The sequence below is a fragment of the Ooceraea biroi genome, chromosome 9 (genome assembly GCF_003672135.1).
Source record: "Ooceraea biroi isolate clonal line C1 chromosome 9, Obir_v5.4, whole genome shotgun sequence".
NCBI classification, from domain to species: Eukaryota; Metazoa; Arthropoda; class Insecta; order Hymenoptera; family Formicidae; genus Ooceraea; species Ooceraea biroi.
Window position 1 is genome coordinate 5,885,839 of NC_039514.1, and position 25,436 is coordinate 5,911,274.

General features: G+C 34.7%; 1 protein-coding gene across 2 annotated transcripts; it reads right to left on the minus strand.

Moving 5' to 3' along the window:
- Nucleotides 1–191: 191 nt before the first annotated feature.
- LOC105279630 (ATP-binding cassette sub-family G member 1) lies at nucleotides 192–25,392 on the minus strand. 2 transcript variants are annotated; one of them, XM_026972728.1, is made up of 10 exons: nucleotides 25,244–25,392; nucleotides 14,342–14,858; nucleotides 8,822–8,939; nucleotides 6,853–7,048; nucleotides 6,468–6,615; nucleotides 5,332–5,571; nucleotides 4,470–4,586; nucleotides 3,482–3,745; nucleotides 1,767–2,023; nucleotides 1,239–1,577 (listed from the first exon to the last, which is right to left on the minus strand). In XM_026972728.1, the coding sequence occupies exons 2-10, from the start codon at nucleotides 14,568–14,570 to the stop codon at nucleotides 1,239–1,241; spliced, it is 1,908 nt and encodes a 635-aa protein (XP_026828529.1). In that variant the 5' UTR covers nucleotides 14,571–14,858; nucleotides 25,244–25,392. The 2 variants fall into 2 exon arrangements, with proteins under 2 accessions (XP_026828530.1, XP_026828529.1); XM_026972729.1 differs by lacking the exon at nucleotides 25,244–25,392 and having other exon boundaries at nucleotides 192–1,577; nucleotides 14,342–14,570.
- Nucleotides 25,393–25,436: the final 44 nt, after the last annotated feature.

Below are 25,436 nucleotides of genomic sequence, written 5' to 3' on the forward strand. Positions count from 1 at the left end.
TTTCAACAAAATCATTTTCCAACAAAAAATTGAAAATATTATGGAAAAATATACGTAGAATGTATGAAATCCTTCTTGCAAATTTGATTATTATAGCATTCATTTCTCAATAGCAATGTAAAATGTTTAGCGCATTATATGTATATTTAAATACACAGATGATTCAGTTTAGAAAGACAAGAAAAAATAAGTACTTATAAAATTCTTTTATTACATAAAGAATAACTTTACAATGCAAAATCACTATAAAAAGAGAAAGTTTTCTCTTAGAAACATTTCGACTATTATAATGATATACTTATTTTATATTTCTTCACAAAACAAACTGTCACTTATATTCCGTAGTAAGATATTCTGTGCAAATAGTGTACGTTTTATTTATTTAACAAAACCTTCATATATATTCAACTAATTTTATATGATCATACATATAATAACTACATACAAAAACAAATTAAATAAAAGAATTTTAATGCCAACGCAACGGCATTTTACATGTTGGTTAGCACGTTTTCTTAAAGCTTTAAATACATCACGATAAAAATATAAATTATAATACCGGCATTGAAAGATGCGCAGTGTCAAGTATGTCCTGTTTTTTAAACGACGCTCGGATCTATTTACATATAAACAACTCGATTTTATATCTTGTCACTAGTATTTTGTTTCACTGAATAGAATATTTTTTTAATATATTGTTGACTGAATATTTTCAACATTGCATCTATTTTTTCCTAAACTGTATGCATTTACAAAAAATGAATTATTTGATTTGAATTTAATTTATTAAAATGCGCGAATAGAATACAATTACATGTACAATAATTAATTTAGTAAAGTGTGCATTGTCCCTAGAATAACTCGTAACCGGCTAACGTTTGACTAGCAAAACACGAGCGTGCTTGCAATCAGTTAACAACATATTAAGTAGTTGAAATTTTGCAAGAAAAATTCAATGACAACCCAGGCCGTCGCGTCGATGAGAACGTTCCCGCAAGGGGAAGATGTTCGCGGTGCGTCTCGTGCCTACTGGACAAGACGAAATTGGATATATAAATAAGTAGTTTCGCCTCTCAGCTTATACGCCTACTCGTAAGTTCCCACTGAAATCAACATCACCAACGGAATTCCTTTGAACATCCATGTGTCCTGCGAACGTGCCAGAAATGTGCGCTATCGCTCTCGGGAGAAATCAAGAATACAATACTGCAATGGACGGACATTACTAAGTGTCCGGCTCATCTTCTGTTGAGCTTGCACCAGAGTGCACTAGCCGTTAAAAGATGCATCAGTACACCGAAACCAAGGATCAGTATGAGATTGTTCACCATGTTTATATCGACGATGTCCATTTCTTGGAGGAATTTCGTCGGTTTCTTGAAGTGACAGTACAAGTCGTCGCATTTCAGCTCCTTTCTATTAAATCCGTACATGGTGTACAGCACGCTGTGGAAACCCGCACGGAAATACGATAGGTGGAACATCCAACGGAACATGTACGGCGTGTCTGTGTAGCGAACCATGAAACCGAAGACAGAAAACAGCGCGGCAAGTATAGGACCAATAAACACCGCAAGCTAGAAAAAGAAAAGAAAAATTGTGAAACTCAAAATTTGTTGCTTTATATGTGTAAAATCTTTATTTATTAATTTAACGTTCCTCATATTCTACACTCATTGTTTATCTATTTTACATCAATAATCTATCGAAATTTATATAATCTATATGTGTATATGATTTCTAGTTTGAACAATTAAATTGTTTACCTTAACCGGTGTGGTAGCACCAAGAAAGAAACCCCATGCCTGTGCCGTCAGACTAGCAGCTATGTTGAGTACCATGAACGATATTATACGACTCGTCTCTATGGGCTGACCGGTCAACAAGTAACTCACAGTTAAATATATCGCTGCACACGTTGCTTGGAAGGGTATTTCGACGAGCAACAAACTAATGTAATATGGAGCTAATCGGTACCAACGATTAAAGTGCTCCCTCATAAGAATCCGCATCTCCAACGGAACTGAAACCAACAAATAATCATAATTGTTTGTTATTTATCGTTTATTCTTAATTCTTGTTTAAAAAATTCGAATTAATTCGTGTAATATTTTATATAATATTTTCGACTAAAGTGTAAATTTCAAAAAATCGATGATAAATTATGTATTTTCAATAAAAGTTGAATTCACCGAATTCACAGGTATCCGAGTGTTTAGAACCTAAATTAGAACCTAGAGTACAATTATCACGTCGTTAGTATTTCTTGAAGCCTGATTCCACCGTGTCAAAAAACTGCACGAGATACATTAATGATAATAACCCGCTTCGCGGGTGAATGCGAGATTTATTCATAGTAACTGCGAAAGAGATATTCGCATGCGTTTCCTTGGCCTAAATCTTGACGTAATGACACCGGACACTTGCAAATATTGCATGACGAATGTAGCGAAGATCATTATCTTGTTGGCCAACAGTATACATAGTAGACATTTCGAAAGAAAGGTGAAACAAAAAAGGTGATGACATCTTGTGATATCTGCTAGACATTTTCAACAACGAATTAAATCTACGTGTAAGTCTGCCGACAGGTATACTTGGCACAAAGTTGCCAAGTTAAATAGGACTGGAATAAAAGCCGGTTATATTACGACATGAAAGTTTCAAGTGAAATGATAAATAAAACTGATAAGATGTAACCGTTAATATTGTGAAATCTAGCGCAATCAGTTACGTTACGTTACGTTAATAATAAAAGATTGCAGAACAATGAACGGCTATATGAGAATATAAAATATAAAATATTGTAGAGAAACGAATTTTATTCTTGACGATGAAGCTAACAATCTTCGAGACAAAGACATGAGACGGTGTTTTTACGACTTGGAACGCGAAACAAATAAGTTGACCGGTCGCGCGATTAATAATTTTTGAAAGGTACCAGGTTTGTCTTATGATCGGTATAAATAGACATGTAACGAAAACGAAGACAGCTAGAAAGAAACGAACATAGAAAGAAACAGAAAGATAGACATATTTGAAACAGTTTCACATGTTGCGCATGTTACAAACATTATTATTATTCCAACTGACACTAGTCATATTACTATTCGTCATTAATATTCGTAATCATAATGCAAAGTTTAAATTGTAAATATTTTCAAGATCATTTGCATTAATAGTCACGTAATCATGCTTGATACGTAGCTAACGAACGATGTATGGCGTTGTATTATTTTTCTACGGAAAATAAATTATTAAACATTTACATTTTTAAACATTTAACGTTTTTTAACGTTTTCTTCAATATTTCAAGCTAATTTATTCATTAAAAAATCATGTAGATAAATTAGAAAAAAAAGACACAAGGAAATCATATTTTTCTCTGTATTACTCGTATTGCTCATGCAATCTTCGTATCTATACTCATGGAATATTTGTATATTACTCAAACATTAGGTTGGCTGGTTCGGATACCTACACGCAAGAGTGACTGACATTTTTCCGGTGTAGACAAGGAGTAAGAGCGATCCGTATATGTAGACATAATTCGATAAGACGCCTTTAGCACGATAGCCGCTTCCCATGTACAAATATCCGAAGATCATGCCGATCAGCAGGTGACAGACTAATCGCGCCATTAGTAACGTATAGTCTCTCTTTAAGCACATCAACTGCCTCTTGTATAGAAGATAACACTGTGTCAGAAAACCAGCAGGAGGCGACGGTTCTTTAGTGAAATCATCTGGAATAATAATATGCATAAATCAACAGCATTAATAATTATTACAATGTGGAATATATTTTTTCACCACGTGGTCTTACAGATATCTTGCTAGGCGAATCAGTGAGCAGACACTGTTTTACATACGTAGAAATCCAGGACTGAGCAAATTTTCTATTACCTTCCGGTATAAAGATATTGCTTTTCTTCTGCCTAATAAGATATCTGATCACTAAATTTGCTTAATGAGATGCAACACGTAATTAAATTTGCCTAATGAGATACTTGATCATTAAATCACAGGGTGTCCCAAACCTATAAGTCGTTAATGGTAAGATTCCTGAATTCCTTTGGACAAAAATCCTAAATGACATTTCTACATGTCATAGGTCTCGGACACCCTGTATATGATTACACGTGTGATTAAATTGTGTTTGTATTAAATATTGATAAATTATGTCACTGCCGAATATATTCGGCAGTCTTCTTCTAAAAAATACTCGAAATTAAAATTACTAAATATTTATGGATTAAATAAGTGTGATAAAACATTTATATATACGCGGAAGCGCGTGTAGAGTCCTCCATGTATCTCAAAGACATGCCTCATTTGCTCCGAACATAATATAGTCATGTTTACCTGGTCGAGTGCGTATCGTTCTAACGTATAATACGAGATTGTCGTGACGAAACTTGGAACTATGGCAGAAATAAAGTTAGTTAGCTAAAAAGAGGGCGATCTTACTTTCTTCGAGCAGCGTCGTGGTAAGAGCGACCGACTTCTGGTCAACTTGTAGCGTTTCCGCCGCCGCTACCAGTTTGTCGAGCGAGATGCCGTATTCGCCGATTGCCACCTCGAGGACTAAAACGAGAAATTCAAGGATCATGATTTTTGAAAGATAATTTTTATAATCGCTTGTACGGAATGTATAATGCATGGGCCAGAGAACTTGTAATCGACTTGTTCAAGTATGTATAAGATATCGGAAACATTTCATTCGATTATATCTTTCTACTTTCTTTATTATTATATATTTGTGCTCTGTATTTTATGCATATTTTCTCCCAATAACTTCTAATTAATTAAATTCTAATTTAATTAAAAAATTATTAAGATAAAGTAACTCACAAAAAGAAAGAAGTACAAAGTTAATTGTGCATTCTTCAATCATACTATTATACATTCTAGCTGGGTCGACAAGATTGAACTCGCTACGTATTAAAGTCAATTTCTTCAAAGCCACTATTCGCGGCAGTTATGCAACTCACTTTTGCACAACACATCGTGCAACTTACAGTCCCAGCTATGACTTCATATTTCAAATGGATCTTACAAAAAACGGCCTTGCTTTTACTTTCAATTTCTCCTAATTTCTCTCTCACGTATGATTAATTGCAGCAATAAAATGAACTATTCGTATTTTACCTACACATCAATGGTTTCATCTCGTCGTATCAACAAAAATATATTTGCTAAACTTATTTTTCTTCTAGAATTGCTGAGCAATTATTATTTAAATTTTTAAATTATTCTTTTTGAAAATTCTGCTGATACTATACATTATATATATATATATATATATATAAGGCGATTATGCTCCACTTACGAAAATCAGCTGGATTATGATAAGGCGGACAATTGGCACCGATGGAGGCCAGATGCGGTAACAATGAGCTGACCGGACCTCTATAGATGCAGTAACCGTTGGCTACCACGTACAAGCTATCAAACATCTCGAGTAGCAGAGCACTTGGCTGATGAATCGTACAGATCACCGTACGTCTTTCAACCTCTGCCAGTCGTTTCATAAGAGCAACGCATTGACTGCACGAAGAGGCATCCAGACCTGAAAAGATCAAATGTTCATTCGAATAATTCTGTAGACATGATGAAACTTGCTTGATGAAATTTAAGCGTGAGTACGGATCATCAAATACGCATCACCAAATACGACGTAACTGAGACAGGAAGTGGCATGAAGTAATCGGGAACGGCACGAAGCAAATCGCGACAAGTTGCAAGACCTGGTCTTGGTAATAACCAATTGTAATAACAGCGTAATGCAATTATAGTACGTCACGCGATTCTCTTCCGCACAATCTGACGTAAACAAGCGTAACTTATTTGTTGATTAAATTTTATGATCACTCTGACGATTATTATAAACTTATAATATGTACAAAATATAGCAATTAATATGTCATCAACTGCTGCTGATAGCCGCGGGACGATCTTTAAGGAAATATGAAATAGCTGAATCACGATCATTAACGTTCAATAATATAATAATTATATGTAATCAACTATAATTTAGAAGATCATTAATTTTAAGAGTTCATGACTTCAATTATTTCTTTCCTTTATGTTCACTGAAAGTACTATTATGGAATAACTATTAGCGAGAAAAAACTCTTGTGTAATAAATAGGTACAACGAAAAAGTTATAATCATCAATGTATAACCAATTCCATCTTCAGATTGTTTCTAGATTAATCTGCTATGCATCTTTATTAATCTTTTTCTTTTGTTTCCTTAGCAGATATCCTCTATTACATATACCGTTTTGTAACCTGTCCACTTATCCTAGATCTTGTAATTAGTTTCTTGACTACTAATTAGAACATAGCATTCTTTCATAACGTCGCTTAAGAATGATCAATCTCTCAAATTATACAGTAATATATTAAATTAAAATTGCAAATGATAATAACTGTATCAAGAATTAATATTTATATCACTTACCGGTTGTTGGTTCGTCAAGAAATAATACTGAAGGGTTCGTCAGCAGCTCCAGAGCAATGTCAAGCCGTTTCTTTTGCCCTCCCGACAGTTTTCCGCACAGCGTATTGTAACAATGGCCCAGTCCTAACATCTCCAATAACTCCAAAACCTGCATGCATACATTTATTAAGCAAAAATATATAAATTTCTTTATTAATATATTTTATTTTATATTATCTAACGAGGAAAATGTTTAAAGAAACAACATTAACATTGAGCGTTCCTGCCTTTTCTTCTCTCGAAGATAAATGAAGTCGCTAATACTTTGGTAAAGAGTAATATCGAGTGGAAAAATCTAAAGTGCGATCAATAAAATCATCGCAAATTAAGATTAATTATCACGCACCTGAGTGTGTTTGTATGCAGAACTGATAGTGCAGCCAAGCTTCAAGTGTGCTGCCATATTCATGGCCTCTCCCACGGTGATATATGCTCTAAGAATCGCGTCTTGCTGTATGTAGCATGACGTCTTCTTCCATCGATCGCTGTATGGCAATCGGACCTTGCCGTTCACCATAACTTCCCCACTCATACCCCTCACCCTGCGCATCATCAACAGCACTAATTAAATGCGAGTAATTGCGTGCGACAATTGCAGTTAGATATTATAGAATCATCACGCTCGAGTACTACGATACATCTATATATATGAAAAAAGAGCTTCATCTGATAAACAGAAAAATAAAACTTCGGCTGATAAACGTTAATTACTGTTTTATATAGTAATAACTTAATCGTTGATTTGTGTGTATATATATGTGTATGTGTGTATATACCGCGTAAACGTGTTACCTTTTGTATGCAATCAGACTTATCAGAAGGGTTTTGTTCCCATCGAACACAACAAAAAAGAAATTAAGAGTATAGTGCAGTATATTCGAATGCTGCATTCAGATACATGTTAATAAGAATTCGATAAAAAAAAGAGTAATGTGTGTTTAAAAAGAAAATAAAAAGGTATTAATCGATGATTAAGCTCTTACAAGCATCAAATTCGTAATGATCAACGCGCTCAGGATTTTGACGCATATATGTAAAACATTATATTAGTTAAACAACACATAAAATTTCTAACGTAACAGATATATATGCGACTTAGGGTTATCATAAATGGGGTTATCGAAAAAAACGCCCCTAAGTTTGCGTAGTAATATGTGCAAATAACACCATACTCATGAAAGTGTTTGAAGCGTCTCTTGAGGATAATCGCGTTTTTTTCCGTACGGTAATCGTTTATGATATAATGACTATAGCATATACATCGATAAAGGTCGTATGGCCGTAGTAGTTTCAAGGCTTACATTGCAAAAGCAATTAGTATTGAAATCAGCTTAGCCGGATGGATACTTAAAGTGACATGGAACGCTTCGCGCGGATCAAAGAAAAATCGACGATACTATAGAAATTGCTTGATGAAATATTTGCATTCGTAAAACGAGAAGCCAATCTGGTCTGTGTGGCTAAGATATACTTGTATAATAAAATTGAAAAATGTACAAGAAAATACAGGAAATTTCTTTAACATGCACGTACAATCAATTTTTGTATCAATCATTAAAAAATATATATATCTAAATAAATTATATTAAAACAAATATAATTTAGTGTAATATGTATATGATATACATTATAATATTACATTAGAACGCGCGTGCGCACATATTTATTATAAATATTAATATATCTATAATAAATATATTAAAATTAATTGTTACATATAACATTGAAATGTTGATTTCGTAACATAAGTTTAGTCTCAGTCACGCTGCACGAGTGTGATCATCTTTACTGTTGTCATGATACATTACGCAATAAAAATGTTGTTACGCTTACGAAGAGTATATAATAAATTATTTCGTACCGGATTTATAGTATTATCACGATTTTACCATGTATATATATATTGTGAAACGTACATTATCTAACAGTTGCAAAAACAGTTGCAAAGATGTTTAAGTGTGACCTAATCAGTGAACATTACTCACATCAATGTCAAAGATATCAGAATAATTAGGAAAAAAATGGCTAACATTCAGCAAATATGTATTTCATGTAAACGTGCTTATTAAATAACCTAAGTCATTTGCTTAAATATTCAGAAACAGTTGCCTCATCATTTCATGAGCCGAGGATACTAACTGCAATAATACGTGTCGATAAGTTAATTTCTAAAGAAAATTCCAAGAAAAACGAATTTCGTATTTTCATGTAAAGAGAGGAAGAGGAACTCTGTGTGTGTTTGTGTGTGTGTGAAAGATGTGTGTGTACAATTATCTGTTTAAAGATTTCAGCTGCACCATTTAGTCTATACTTACGTAAAACCGGCAAGAACGTTTAACAATGTCGACTTCCCGGCTCCGGATGGTCCCATTATAGCTACTAATTCGCCGGCCTTAAATTCGCCGCTCACGCCATGTAGAATCTCTTTGTCGCCTACATAATACAATTAATATGGACTATTATCACGTCACAGACACTGCGTGATAATTCATTGTTAACTTATCTAATACACACATACGCGCAGTGATACATGTACAAAAATATATGCATATATGTATCTTTGATTTATAATTTCATATAGTAGAACTCGAAACTAAATTATAAAAATAAAATATATAAAAGTTTTTAGGAGGATGCAACTCGTTAATAAAAACAGTTTGCTGAAGAAAACATAATTTACTGACCCATGTACATTTAATAGAGCATTTATTCTTGTTTATAAACACGTATCAGTGATCCGAAGTATCTATAACTATCTGAACAATGTTACCGCTTATTCAGCTGATTGTTAATAATGGATATGATCGATAGCTGCGCAAATTGTCGTGTTACACTCGACAAGGATTAGATATTTGTTCGCATAATATAATATATACTGCTATTGTGCGCAACGCACGTGCGTATAGCATGATGTAAACACGTGTATCAAAAGAGAGAGAGAGAGAGATTTTATCAACGTTTCATGACGACTTCATGAATAATGTAAATAAATTTTCTATACATAAAATCTATATTTCTGTGATAAAGTTGATAAAAAACGTAAATTTAAAGTTCTCTCCAAGAAATTAAATTAGATTAATTAGGATGATTAAATTAGACATTTTTTTAAGGGTAAGAATGCAGAAGGTGGGGCGGAGCCGACCATTCAATTTTATTCAGTTCTATTAACTAAATTTTTTTGTTAATAACTTTTTAATAACACTTAATAATGACTTGCCTCTTAAAAACTTTTATTTTGACGATAATTTTATTGATTGCTATAAAGCGACTTGAACTTTCGTTGGAGTGGCACTTGTAGATAGAATATCAAAATACATTATCAAAATACATTATCCATTTAATATCTCACTGGCTATTTAATGACACATAAATAGCCAGCAGTGGCTAAATGTAAATCGAAGTGCAATCAAACAGATAACAAGGTAATAACTTAACAATAAATATAAGATACAACATCAATTCGCTACCAGCGAATTTTTTGTACATGACGCACGCCTGAGAGAACAACATTGCATATGTGTGACAACAATTTTTTATCACACTTCTATGAAAACAAAGAAAAGCTATCTTTTCAATATGAAACATGAAAAAAATAAGGCATTCTGTGGGAGACGATTTTTATACCCTGTACGCACCCTGGCGAGGAATTTGTTAAAAGCCACCCAAAGCTATCTCTTTCATCTACTTTCTCGAGTACTCCTATATCTACTTTCCATTCTCAAGTGTCAAATCAGTGATGGCAAAGCAATGTGAAAAACAGCGAGCCGGATAACGTTTCTGGAATGATTTAATTATTTTTTTCAACCTTGCGTGGTTCATCCGAGCAAACCTTGAACTGCTTTCACGATAAATTGATAAGAGCCAAGGCTCATTAAGGCTAATCGCATAAGCGGTCAGCAGACTTGCAGAGGCCGGCGCAACGCACAAATCGCACATGCGTATATATGACGTCTATATATGTATCAAGAGAGATAGCAGACAGACAGAGAGAGAGAGAGAATATGCGAATGCTGCAACAATTCTGAAATTTCAAGCTTTATGCCGCGACTGTCACCAAGATGAGCGATATTGAGTTACGTGTTTTCCCAGTAATTACTTTACGTAATGCATTGCGCTTTGTGCATAATGTTAGACCGTTAAAGGCATCTACATGTACAATGCGACTATTGTTAGTTTCATATGGGTCGACACATGCTCAATACACACACACATATGTATGTACATACATACACAGACATAGAAGGATAAATGAATATAAATGTTGACGGATGAAACGTCCTACAAGTAGAATTATATGTTAAAACAAATTAAAAAAGAAGAATATACATATATAAAATAATGAATAATAGGACAATTTATAATGTATATGTAGGAAAAGAGTTTTCTACCACAAAGCAATCGTCGTATTTCGCAGTCGATCTAGTTCGTCATCCGGATTTCTTTTCCGCCGAATGCACCGAATGTCCCGTCAATTAGTTTCTTCTTCCAATTGTTAAAATATTACTCCGCGAGCCTCTTCGAATCCGCGCGGTCCGAGGCCGCGCCGCCGCGGCACACCTATCTCACCAATCGCCGGGTGCAACATTCGCAGGACCGTATCGAAATTTCCTTACATACACATACAATATATATCGTCTAGACAAAGTAGTAGAAAAACTGCGATTGCACATATTGTTCTGATAAACCCATAATATTCATACTATGCTGTTATGTGCAATATACCTATTTTTGTTAAAAGGAACATGATATTAATCATCATTAATTTTCTTAACGATAACGGCAAAGGCGAACATGATCGTTTACATACATTACGCTTTACCTATTTCTTTCATTCCATGAATAAGAGATATAATGCACTTTTGCATTCCATGCTTGAAAAGAAACAGTAGGAAAATTACCGGATTCGCTCTTCCTGCTCTACTCCGCCTTGAACGTTCTCATTATTAGCAGAAGATAGAAGTAAAGTCGTATCTTACATTGCACATGACTAATCTATCGCCGTTATTGCAACACGTCTGCCCCATATCATGAATTATTTCCTGGTAAATCATGTAAATGTCACGGCACATATTAACAATCCGGCTTCTTATATTCCCAGAGTATTCTTCTTCATTATAATCGCACGTTTGTAGAAGCAAATACTGCCCATTCGATTTGCGTTTCTTTATTATAAATTTATCCTTGAATTTGGATTTTTGTATGAAATAATGATTATCATATTTCATTTTTATTTATATTTATTTCTCATTTATTGCTCAAGAGAACATAAATAAAAAAATAGTTGCGTCATTTAATATTGTTCTCTTCTATGAAGTAATATCTACGATTAATGACTTTAATACAGCAGGACGATTCAAGGATGCAAGGATAAAGCCATGTTGCGCATTCATTAATTCAAAGAAAAACAGAAAATAATTTGCTATAATAATACTTGATTACATCATGATAAGCCTTTTTCATAATGCATACGTATATAACGAATACCGTTAATCCATCTTTAAACTGTAATCTTTCATACTAAATGTATAATTATTTAGTGTTTTTTCGTAAAATGATAAATACTGTTAATCTACCTTTACATAGTTTGCAATCTTTCGTGATAAGTCTGTTTGGTTTACAAAAATGTTCCAATAATTGTTCAGCAATTTTTATTAATAATGTTTCTAAGAAGTTGCGCCGTATTACTTTTGCATGTTATATTTTCAGAAGTTACGTATAGTGTTACTTTCTCCGTGCTAAACTTTCTTCGTTTTTTTTTACAGTTCCGCGTTACAAATACTTTCTCTTAAAGTACATCATTAGTCCTAAGATATACATATACATACAGGGTGTCCCAGACCTATCCTTGTGTAGAATTTTCCCGCGTTCAATGACGGTGGGTCGAAGGGGTCCCGCGCATCGCGCACACTTCAATTTGATCTTAATTTTTCGCGGCTGTTCAACAGCCTACACAAGGATAGGATAACTACAACCCTTCGTAGCACCGAAACTACGCCACCCTCGACATTTTGCAAGAGGAACATTCGTCTCAGAAGCACCTCAGGAATCTACCATTAACCGGTGATACGGTAGGTCTGGGACACCCTGTATATATAAATAATAAATATATAATATATATAAATATATAATAAATATATGTATCAGAAATACACTATTCTTTCATATTGTTCTTATTAAAATCATCATTAAACCCGTTTAAATTATTAATCTTGAACGATCGCTATATGTCTATGTATGTGTGCGTAATATGTATATAATAACAATCGATGTATTTTTAAATAAGAAGCGATAATACATTTATTATGTTCCTGCTTTCCGTTACAACTTTTGTTATATTCAAAAAAAAAGGATGTTTATCATCGTCAGCGTAATCTGCGAGCGTTAATCGTAGCAACACTCTATGCTTTCACTTATGCCCAATTATCATTCATGAATTATCATTCATGAATCTGAAATTTCTCTGAGAATAGAAATTACAGGTCTGTTTTTAATTCCTGCTAAACTGCAATAAGTTAGAGTGAGAAAAAATAAACCTGTCTCATTTTAAGGTATTGCACCGGTTCAGCAGTGCAGGAATAAAAAACAGACCTTGTGACAACTCGTCTTGTTAAACTGTCAAGACAGCTATGAATATATTATTATTGAATATATTATTTGAGAATTATTATTTTATGAAGCAACACATACTGCAAGAATTAATGCTAACAAATTTGCGTTTATAAATTTACAACATGTAAGAAATAGTAATTTAATAATTTTATATTTTTCAAAGTGTGAAACTACGATATTCTCTCTCTATTGAATTACTTTAACGACGCTATAAATAGAAATGGAAAATTTATTATTCGCGAAACATTTTACGCAATGATACGCACGAAGGACGCGAATTTGAAAGAATTACCTGAGTTATGCCTATGACATAAAACATCAAGCTAAGAAATAAATATAATCTTTGGCTTTGCAACATGTTGATAACCTAAGGATCAAATGATAATGCTGAGAAGTAGGTCACAATGACATACTTCACGAAAAATGTGTCAAAGATATAAAAACCAAAACAGAGATACTTATAATCAAGCTATACTTGATGTTATCAATGATGAACACCATTATCTTTATTAGATTAATGCACATTTAGGGTATCCGGATATTGGACTATTTGCTGAATGAGATAATACCTCTTCTTATAAATTAAAATGTTCTTTATTTTATTTAAATTTATTAGACGCCTACACATAAACGACCAATTCAATTCTGGTAAAGAAATCTTTAATACAACGATAATAATCTAATGTTTTAATAATTTGCTTATTTTGAGAAAAAATTCAGTGAAAATTTTATAAAATTTTGTTTTTGCCACCATTGATTATAGTGATATCTCTTTTTTGCATTTTGAAGCTATAACATTAAAATTGTAACTTTAAAATCGTAACTTCTTTTAAATGAAAATTCTATTAAACTGTGTCTGAAATTATTTAAATGTTTGTTAAAACTAGTCTCTTCTCATCTACATTTTTAATTAATTACACATTATCATTTTAAATAAGATGAGATCAGGTTCTTGGTTTTCAACAAGAATTATCATTCCAAAAACATCATGGAATTATCGCGATGATTTATTAATATAATATGTATATTTCATATGTACGTATTGCTAACAACCATAAATTTTTCTTTTATATATATATATATATATCCGAGAGAGCTTGATGTTTTATGTCACGGTTGTTAGCAATACGTACATATGCGTATTATGACTATTAATATTAACATTATATACCGAATATTAACATTATTATCTGTTATTATAAATATAATTATTTTTGTATACTTACCGAAACAGAACTTGCGCAAACTCCATTCTTTGACGCGATAGCGCACATCGTGGAAGGACAGATCGACCTGCGGCCTCTTCGGGAAAGAGGGACTCTCTTGTTCCAGGAAGTAATTGTTGTTGGCTGCGATCGTCGGGGTGCACACATTATCCTCGCTGCTACCATGATCGAACTGGCAGCAACTCAGAGACGATCGCGACGGCGAACATGGCGCGGCCGGGGTAGTCATCGCAAGGGTAAAGATCCGACACGAATCGACCGGAATGGCAGTTTCTTGAAGGCTGAGAGTTGCGCACTCAAAGAAAAGCGAGAAAAGATCACCGTCACGACGGCTTGGATGTCATTCGACTCGCGATTCCGCTTTTTGATACGCGCTTGAGCGTTGTAAAAACGCACTCCCGTTCACTGCACCACCCTTTAATATCTCGACTCCCACTGCGGAGCGAATACTTCGTCGTATTTGCCGTTCGTCACGCCTATTGTTCTCGTTCTTGCATAATTCAGCACTTCGCCAGTTCTGCAAAGATAAGGAAAAAAACATCTATAACCTCTCACATTTGCGATTGAATTATAATGAACGTAGGTTTTTGTCGATGTTTCGAATTTCATCAATGCATATCATTATCTTTTATTTAAAAGTATATCGTGTTATCGAAAACATCACACGCAAAACACGTGTTTTTATATTAAGCAATTCTTTTTTATATATTTTTTAATTTTTTATATGGATCTATTGAAAAGTTTCGTGTCGCATTACTTGATTATTAAATTAAATACATCGTATAACGTAACACAGACTAATATATCATCACATTTATACACGCAATTAATTTCTATTCAAAAATCCCTCATTTATGTGTTCCTTGCATTTACGCGAAGTACACAGCACGGGCGATTCGATATGAGCAATATCCCTCGTTTAACTTTCTAACCACCGTTATCTAATTCGCGTCCAAGTTGTACATGACCTCGTTGCAACATCCGTGCTAAAAAAGTTTCGCCCGTTCGATAAAGTATTATTTGCAAAGTGCATGTTAAATGCGCGCCTGTTAACGAAATCGACTGCCAAACACAAAGTCGAAGGACGGAGACCGTATCGTGAGCTAACAAGACGAAACAAGAAAAAACAGAGTTAAGAAAGAGAGATTAGCATGTTGTTTAATTGATCTATTAGCCCGAATGAAGCATTACACGGGGCGAGGGGAAATTCATGCGGATGCTCATGTCCGAAACAAGAATCGATATCGAATTATTTTTGCGCGTTGCACGTCTTGTTGCATCGAATGATTTTTGTGTTCTTCCGTTCAAACTAAGAGACCCTAAACATCTACAGAACAAACGTTCAATGAAATTTATTTAAATTATCTGAAATTATTAATCACGATTATTTTCAAGATTCGCAGTGACACGTGAGACACCGCTGTTGCGGTCGTTAGCCGCGCGTTTATCCGCATTTCTCGTTCGGCGAATAAATGAGTCAAGTTTTTCGGATTCGTTCGACTTTGTTCTTTTTCAATCGAGCTGCCGACGACGACTGGTGATTGCGGGACTCGGCGCCGGGCGCGACCGCGAAAATGTATAGAATTAACTGCTGCAACACTTTCTCCTGCTCTCTAAAAGCCGATATAAATCGGTCGCAGCGAAAGCAAGCTTGCCGGTTCACTTGCAGCTATTCGAGATTGTCCGATTAAACATTGCTCCACTCCACGTGTATCACTTTACATAAGCACTCAGTTCGATATAGAGATGAGCAAATTCCTCACGTCAAGTAGAATGCTTCATCTGGTTGCGATTATTAATCAACTGTCAATCGCTTGAGTTACACGCTTGGCAGTTGCGCAAAGTAATTTTTTGTGCGTGCCGCACGCAATGGTAGATTTTATAGTTTTTGCATTATTGTTGCGCCACAACGTCCGTATTTATGCTAAGCGCTTATTGCGGCGTAGCGCGGAAGGATATCTCGACCTAAATGATCGGTGATCGATTGTCATTTATATTATTCCGTAAATAATGTCATAGCTTAATTAACCCTTTGCACTCGGAGAGATTTCTCAGATCATCTACCAGCAACTCGAACATGTTTATTCATGAAATAGTGAGTAACATATCATTTCAAATAAAATGGTATAGCGTTCACAGGTTAAGTATGCATTGTAATTATTTGTCGTAATTAGTTATTAACTATTAACTTAATGAATTGTTAAAGTTCGTGCATGATCTCTTCTGTGTTCACCATCCTTGCGTTTCTAGTTCTCACAAACGTGTGTACTTTTTAAATCTCTTTTAATAATTTCTTTTTTTCCCCGAGATTATTTGCAACTCGTTTCCTACGTAACGAAGACTTATCTTTACAATCTAGTTAACAACGATAAAGCAGGAAATCACAAAAAAGATAATCTGTTTCCATATAGCAATATTATGCTCTGCTATGAGAAATTAATTTAAATGGACACTAATAACACTTCAGGACAGACAGGTGCAATCCTGAAACACAGAACACTTGTAATTATGCATTCCTTGTGACAGTGCATTCGCGTTTCTGTTACCAGTTAGTAATGTGACGAGCGAATAAATCAATGTAATCATCGTGAGAATATCTGCTGTATGAGATCATGAATATTACTGACTTACACACACAACATCCACATGTGCTCGTAATTTCACAAAATTACGTACGCACTAGCAATTGGCACATGTACACTCTATTGCATTATCTGTGGAGAACACAAAGAAGAATTGCGAAAGAAAATGTTGTAAACATTCGTCTTGATAATGATGTTGCAAAAAATTTACAGGAAAGTACAAAGATCGCTTGCCAATTCATCAAGCTGTTACTCATGCCTGCGGTTTTATTGAACTAATGTAGAGGCGTGCTAATGTACAAATTAATGCTATTCAACATAGGAAAAAAAAATTAGATTACAGATTAAATATTTATTCTTATACTAATTACTTATAATATCTCACGTGTCATTGTAAATTTTGAAAATAATCTTAAGAAAGTACCTGTTGTAGCTAAACACACAAATCAGTTAGGCGATTAATAATTTCAGATAATTTAAATAAATTTCATTGAACGTTTGTTCTGTAGATTTTTATGTACGTAAAATACTTTACAGGATTACATATACATAATCATATACATATTTTATCATCTTCTTTCGCATTTAGGTTAGACAAATTTATAAAACGCTGAATTTTTTCTCTATTATATCGTCATTTATAAAAAATCTTGCGAACAAAAAATCCTAATATGATATCTTTACATATATTTCATTATTGAGTTGTAATATATATTTGTCCCGCTTTTTTAATGTTTTTAATAACATTTGAATATATAATATGTTACAACTTAATAATATTTCTAAGAAAACATTTCAAAAGATACGCAGTAGAACATAGAGCAACTTATTTTTGTTACTATCTTGAGCGAAAAGAATTTCAATAAAAAGAAAGATAAGATCGAATGTTGTGCTATCATTTTGCAGAAAGATGGTGTCATTTACAGGAGTGTAGGTTTGTACATCTAGAAACAGATCAAGCCAAAGAATACGTGTATTTTTCAGGTTGTTTGAACGGAAGAACGGAAAAATCATTCGATCGCTATTATGCTAATATTAATAATTTATCTACCTGTAGAAGCAAAATATAATTATTACACAGAATAATCTTTAATTCGGGATAATAATTAATTCGATGTTCTTAATAATTGCGAATCCTGAAAATTTCGCTATCCATATATTAGATATATATTAATAAACTGATTTACATTTGAGAAATCGAATTATATAAAATAATACACGTCAAATATAATAATTAATCCGACAATTCTGGTAACTACAAACAGAAAAAGATTATGCAATTTATATCAAGAAATTAATCAATAATATATCAATAATAAAAACTTTATCTCTCTACAGAGAAATGAATTTGATTCATTTGACAGTACTCAAGTTATTATATCAAATAACTCTGATAACGAGAACATTATTTTCTGTTAATGGGGACAAGAGTCTGGACCATGAATATATGTCCTAAATTCATGGTCAAAAGTTATCTCGCCGCGATGATTGAACGATTTCCCAAGGTCACCGAGGCTGCGATATCGCTAATGACGTTTTATTCGACGTTGAACCACATTAAACCGCATCATCCATGAAAAAAAAGTCATGCTCGATTATAATGTCGGTCCAGACTGGACTTTGGAAGACCCGAGACACGTCTGTTGAAAAGTCCGTCTCGCCAGATGAATCGCCACGCACAAAAGGTTGAATTTCAGATTATGCGTTATGATGTGTCGCGATTCCCGACTCGGGAACCCAACATGGCAACGGATGGTATCGACGGAGGTCGTTCACCAATAAATTCGTTTACGCGCGGTCATTAACCGGATACTAACAGGTCCTGATACTTAAGATAGCACGAGTTCGCAGCAATTCTATCCGGAATTGCTGAAACATGCTTGATAAATTCGATGAATAAACAATTTTGCTAAGGCAAACAACATTTGCGACTTTGATGTTTCGCAAGTCCATAACATTCACAAGTTCCTGTAATTAATTTATGCATATTATCTATAGATTAATAGACCTCTGTGAAGTTGGCCCCCCTTCTTCAAAATTTGAAAAAAATAAGCACAGTTCTGATTGCCCCCCGAAGAATAATTTGTAGAACTCTTTGGGGGGCCATTAGAACTCTCAATAGAACTCCGGATTTCCCAAAAAAATTTCGGACCCAGAACTTTAAAAGTGCCAGAACTTTCTTGTTTTCGATTTCAGAGCATTCGTTCTTAGGGATAATCGGTAGAACTCTTTGGGGGACCATCAGAACTCTCAACAGAACTCCGGATTTCCAAACAAAATTTCGGACCCAGAATTTTCAAAGTGCCAGAACTTTCTTGTTTCCAATTTCAGAGCATTGGTTCTTAAGGATAATCGGTAGAACTCTTCGGGGGGCTACCAGAACTCTCAACAGAACTGCGAAATTATTAAAATAATTTTCGACCTGAGGAACTTAGAAATTTTCGGACTCTGCAAATTCGACTAGCCAGAACTTTTTTGTTTTCGACTTGAGCGCATCGAGTATTAAGGATAATCGTTAGAACTCTTCGGGGGGCTAGCAGAACTCTCAACAGAACTGCGGAACTATTAAAAACATTTTCGCCCTGTGGGACTTAGAAATTTTCGAACTTTGAAACTTCAAGTCGCAGGACTTTTTTTTGCGACTTGAGCGCATCGAGTATTAAGGATAATCGTTAGAACTCTTCGGGGGGCCATCAGAACTGTCAACAGAACTGCGGAATTATTAACAAAAGTTTCGACCGAAAATTTCAAAGTCCCGCAGGTCGAAAATTTTTTAAATAATTCCGCAGTTCTGTTGAGAGTTCTGTTAGCCCCCCCAAGAGTTCTAACGATTATCCTTAATACTCGATGCGCTCAAGTCGAAAACAAAAAAGTTCTGGCTAGTCGAAGTTGCAGAGTCCGAAAATTTCTAAGTTCCTCAGGTCGATAATTATTTTAATAATTCCGCAGTTCTGTTGAGAGTTCTGGTAGCCCCCCCCGAAGAGTTCTACCGATTATCCTTAAGAACCAATGCTCTGAAATTGGAAACAAGAAAGTTCTGGCACTTTGAAATTTCTGGGTCCGAAATTTTGGTTGGAAATCCGGAGTTCTGTTGAGAGTTCTGATGGCCCCCCGAAGAGTTCTACCGATTATCTCTAAGAACCAATGCTCTGAAATCGAAAACAAAAAAGGTTCTGGCACTTTTAAAGTTCTGGGTCCGAAATATTTTTGGGAAATCCGGAGTTCTATTGAGAGTTCTAATGGCCCCCCAAAGAGTTCTACAAATTATTCTTAAGGTTCAAAGCGCTAAAATTAAAAACAAAAAAGTTATAGCCGTTTGAATTTTCAGTTTCGTGAAGTTAGCCCCCCCGATGTTTCAAATGGTGTTTTCGTTACTTTAAATGGCAGAACTCTTTCTAAAAAGGACTGAAAACTCTAGAACTCTTCGGGGGGTAATCAGAACTGTGCTTATTTTTTTCAAATTTTAAAGAAGGGGGGCCAACTTCACAGAGGTGATTAATAGCGGATACCGAAATTGTCAAAAATATTCGCAATTATTGAGAACATTGAATTATTCTGTGTAGTAATTAGTATTCTGATTCTAGAGATAGGTAAATTTATTAGTATAAGTTATTCACGTAAATATATACATTTGCGAGTATTGCAAGTTTGAAAATCCCTTTTTTGAATATTATTACGCAATTATTTTTATTCGATTGAAATTAAATGTAAAGAATAGAATAGTAGAAATATTAAAGCTATAGAAGATTTATAATGCAAGTGTACAATCTAAACCACGTATTCGTATATACTATATGCAGCAAAAAGTGAAGTTGACATTTGGAAGTTTTCTGCAGTTATTTCAATTCCACTTCCTACTATAGCAAATACATATAGATGATGCTTGGGCTAGATACACGTCTGTCAAAGGCTGGTTTACATCGATAATAAAATAAGAGTGATAAATTGTCTGAAATGTGTAAACTTTAATATAATTACGTAACTATAAAATTATACAATTTAACAAGTTATGTAATTTGTAATTTAATAACGCAACATAATAAAAACGTACATGAAGCATTCATCATTTAGTCTCCTCAATCTACATGATTCATCTACACGATCATTTGTGATTTATCGCATGAGAATTTCAAGGTTACGTTTTGCCAATAGAACATATTCAGAATACATATTAACATATTAGATAACAGAACAGAATATATACGGTATGAACGTGATCAGTATCCGTTGAAAGATGACGTATCTTATAAGTTTTATGGTTTTGCGTGTCAATGTATACGTAATAGCTGAACAAACGCTTACGACGTACCATAACATACCACGTATTAGATAATACGCAATAAATCACGTTTATGCTGTTACGCAGAGGAATGCGTTAGAAATGCCGCAACACCTGTCAAATAAACACATTAACACCTCGCCGTTAAAACCGCAGCTCCAAGCTGCAACACTTAGATTTGACTCATCTTTTTCGTTTTTCATAAGTGGTTTTTCCTAAAAGCCTGTGCTACACGCGCGTTATTATTTCGCGGATGTAAAATGCAATTAATTCTTTTTACTTCGCTTTTATTCCAATGGCAAGCTTGAATTCGCGCAGACGCATCCTCGCCACAAGTTACCGTGACTGGGTCATTTAATCAGCGGAAAGCAGTTGCATCATCACAACGGCAGGAACTTGCACACCAACGTATAATTAGATTTCGCAAATCACATCGTGCTGTCTACCACACGGTGAAGAAAAAAACCAATTGCAACTTACACGAAATTTGATGTCCGATGACAAAAAAACGAAGAAAAAAAAGTCCACCTGGCGCCTACATTCAATCTGATTTGTGTGATTTATCTGTCAGTTACCCGCCGACTCAGCGATAAAAGCTAAGTTAATTATGTGTTTTTGTGCAATCAACATTAACATGTATAATCATACAACGTGTACTGTCGTACGACAGATCCGTTGATAAGAGATCATTTCATGATAATTTGCTGATTATTTTTGTTCCTCGTGGGCGTAATATTGTCGAACTGTAAAACAGGATGTACTAATGAAATGGTAACGAATTATTATTGTTGAAGTGTAATTTATTGAGCTTTTTTAGTTTTCTATGGTTGTTTTTTGCTAACTCCTGTCGATCATACAATTAATGTCATCATAAATTTGATGCCGATCGTAAAATTGATGTCACCTTTCTTAAATATGGATAGAATATTTCAAACCAAGTGACATTAATGCATTCGATTCATTATCGATTCATTGCGGATTCGACGGATTGCGGAAGCGCATGAAAAGCAGGATCAAAAAGTGTCAAATCAGGAAATCCCATGATATCAATAACCGTGTATTTTTTTGTGCACAATAGATATGGATATAATCATCAATGTTGTCTATGATCATAGATTACTAGTGATTATTTGATTAATGAATAAATTGTTTCTGAATGCAATAAACTAAAATTTCATGCAAAAATCAAGCCGAACATTTATTGTTAAGTGTTATGGAAAATGTCGATGCCGATACAACAGAAAAATTTTATGAAATACTCTTATCGTCTTGTGCATGATAAGTTAATAAAAACTCGCTCTTTGATACGCGATATAAACACATACGCGTCGGACATTCTACGTACATCGTTACCGATATTGCCAACTACGTATCCGCATTGACACTTTGATTGCATAATAACGAAATGTATCCATGTGTATATCGCATAAATTTTCACGAAACGTTATATTAATCTTCATAGCAAAGTAAGGATGCTTAATAAAATAGCAATAAATAAAAGCCATTAATAAAAAACAATAAGAAATCAATTAAATTAAGAATAAAATCAATAAGGAGTTTGATTTTTTTAATTCTTTTAATAAATAATTATTTTAATAAATCTTTTAATTAAATAAAATTAATAACAAGTTTGATCTTTCTATTCATTATTTTTATTTTACTCTTTATTTTAAGATACTATAACGTTATGCGGAATGTGTAATTGGATTGTCAATGTGGATCAATGTGAACACATGTGCGAACAAAACAATTTGTACGCTGTCGAAAAATTGTGACATTATTTCGAAACAGGGACAGAGCGCAGCAGAACGAAAGAAGCGTAGGAAAAAGACTCACGAGAAAGAGAAAGACAGAAATAGGTGCGAATAAGCAAGAACCGTCCTACTTTCACGAAGCAATGCGTTCCCTCGACACGAATTCACGTGCTTTCAGTTCATGTCTTTCAAAACTCTGCCACCTGAGCATCAACTATCACTAACCAAATCGCTACGAACTTTCGCGATTACTTATGCGATTTTTTATCACCGCTTCTCACAGAATCCAAAGTCCTTTCTTCATCACAATTCATGCACTTTTCAATACGATACAACAGATAGACATGTAACGTATGGAATGTACGTCCATTTTTTTTCGTTTAGAAAAAAGATAAAGAACTTGGGGAATATTAAATCTAAAAGTACAAAAAAATAGTGAAGAACAAATTGACAAGTATATATGAATAAATTTTACATCTGTGTAGGAAAAAATGAATTGAAGTATTACGTGTATCTTACGTGTATCTATTGGATATTGCGAATACCGGAGGGTTAATCGCTATATTAATCAATGACGCATCGGGCAGATTGCAGTCTGCAGCTCGCGGATGTTGGAAAACGAAGAAGAGCTTGCACAACCGTGTGCACAAGAAATTCGATTCGCTGTTTAAAAGTCGACCCGCAAACGCACCGACATTCGGTTTGACGTCAAACATATGCGTATGCACGCACGCACGCGGGCCTGTATAGGCGCATCGCGGAACAATCGAAATAGGCTTCGTGCTCCAATTTCATGGCCGCATGATAATCCGACCTTGCTGATTAACGTGCGATTATTGAACGCTTTTATTATTAGACTCTATATTATTGAACACTCGTTGCGTCTTTGCTACTGCGACTTAATATTGGCTAGTTGGGAAAGTTCGTACGCGGTTTTGTTTTAAGTAAAATCCAAAGACAAATTTGAAAGATCCTGTGCAATGGTCGAATCAGATACGTGGAGTAACTCCGCGATACACGTCTCGCGTCGTGTAGCGTGGATTACTTTCAATTAATGCAATTTGGTCGTCATCCACCGCTGAAGGTCTACCTGAGCGTTCTTGGTCTTTGACGTTAAAAATCACGACGTTTAAAGTTCTGAACAGTTCTTTCAGCTACTGCATCACTTCCGTAAACGGCACAAGTCTTTTTTATTGTTTGAACGGTATTCTTGCCTTTTTTGAAATGCCGAAAGTGTCGAGAATGCATCTTATTTTCTTCCATTTTTACATTGATGTAAATTAGCAAAACTCAATCGAGCCAAATGTTCTTATTCATAAATGATATAGATGAACACGTTTTCTCTTAAAATCTCTTAAAAAACCGCGCAAACTTTCCGAACAACCCAATATTATGGAAATAATGAACGATCGGCCTACAATTTACCGTAATTCCATTAGAAATCGCATTGCGCGTGCAGGGATACCAACGATACCCCACGAACGAATAAAACTTGTTTTTCTTCACGGATCGAATATTTTATTCAAGTAAGTAAATGCATTCCTTATCTTTATTCGTGAAGAGTATGCGATATATCCTCCGAATTAACACGAAACTCGATATATCGCGGTGTCGGGCAATGTTTACCACAAAGTTCTGAAAATCACTTCCGGCGTACGAACAGGTCGAATGCAAAAACGTTCACAACTACGCTATAGCTTTAAGACTCGGTGCTTCCGAAATGTTCGAGGAACAAAATGTTAATTTCTTACAGTGAATTAGCGTGAAAAGTAAAAAATAAAAGGTCGATAAGAAAAGGTACGATCTCTTTAACTCGTATTTCTCGCAATGCTGTAACATTATGAAAATGTATATGACGAAAAAAATTTTGTTTGCAATTATTTCACAATTTTACTCACAATTATTTGGCAACGGAACAGAGACGAAGGCGATATAGAACATAGTGTACGACATAACGAACATGTACGCACGATCTAACCTGCCGAAAAACGATTGGCAAGCATTTCGGAGACTTTCAAATTTTTTTTTTCCCGCCAAACGGAACTTTAGGCGGGAGGTGAAACTGACAACGAGAGAGAGAGCTTCGGTCGTTGCACTTTTCTCTCGTGTAGGGACTACGCGCCAAGTATCCCTCACGTGCAAATTGTACTTGCGATCAAAAGTGTAATGACAAATCGACCGTGGCTATATATAAGTTGTGTGTATATATATACGCGGAACGATCGATATTGTACGATAACTCGTCATGGCGAAAAAACAGATATTCGTAACGATTTTGCATACTGACCACAGGAATCGATGCACACGATGTCAAAGCGAAGAAACACACTGGCCGTTGTTCCGTCCAAGTTCCGTTATGATTATCGAGCCACGAAGAAACACAAACCTCACGGCCGAAAGCTCACCGACTACTGCCAAACGAGCGTGAAACGACGATCGCGTCACATCGGTCACGCTCACGATATGACGCACGCGTTATG

Excerpts from the sequence above, each read along its gene's own strand:
- LOC105279630 (XM_026972729.1), bottom strand. The coding sequence starts at position 14,570 with ATGACTACCCCGGCCGCGCCATGTTCGCCGTCGCGATCGTCTCTGAGT. Across the intron at positions 8,940-14,341 it reads TTTGCGCAAGTTCTGTTTCG|GCGACAAAGAGATTCTACAT; the intron begins GTAAGTATACAA and ends TGTATTATGTAG. Across the intron at positions 3,746-4,469 it reads CACGACGCTGCTCGAAGAAA|ATGATTTCACTAAAGAACCG; the intron begins GTAAGATCGCCC and ends TTATTATTCCAG.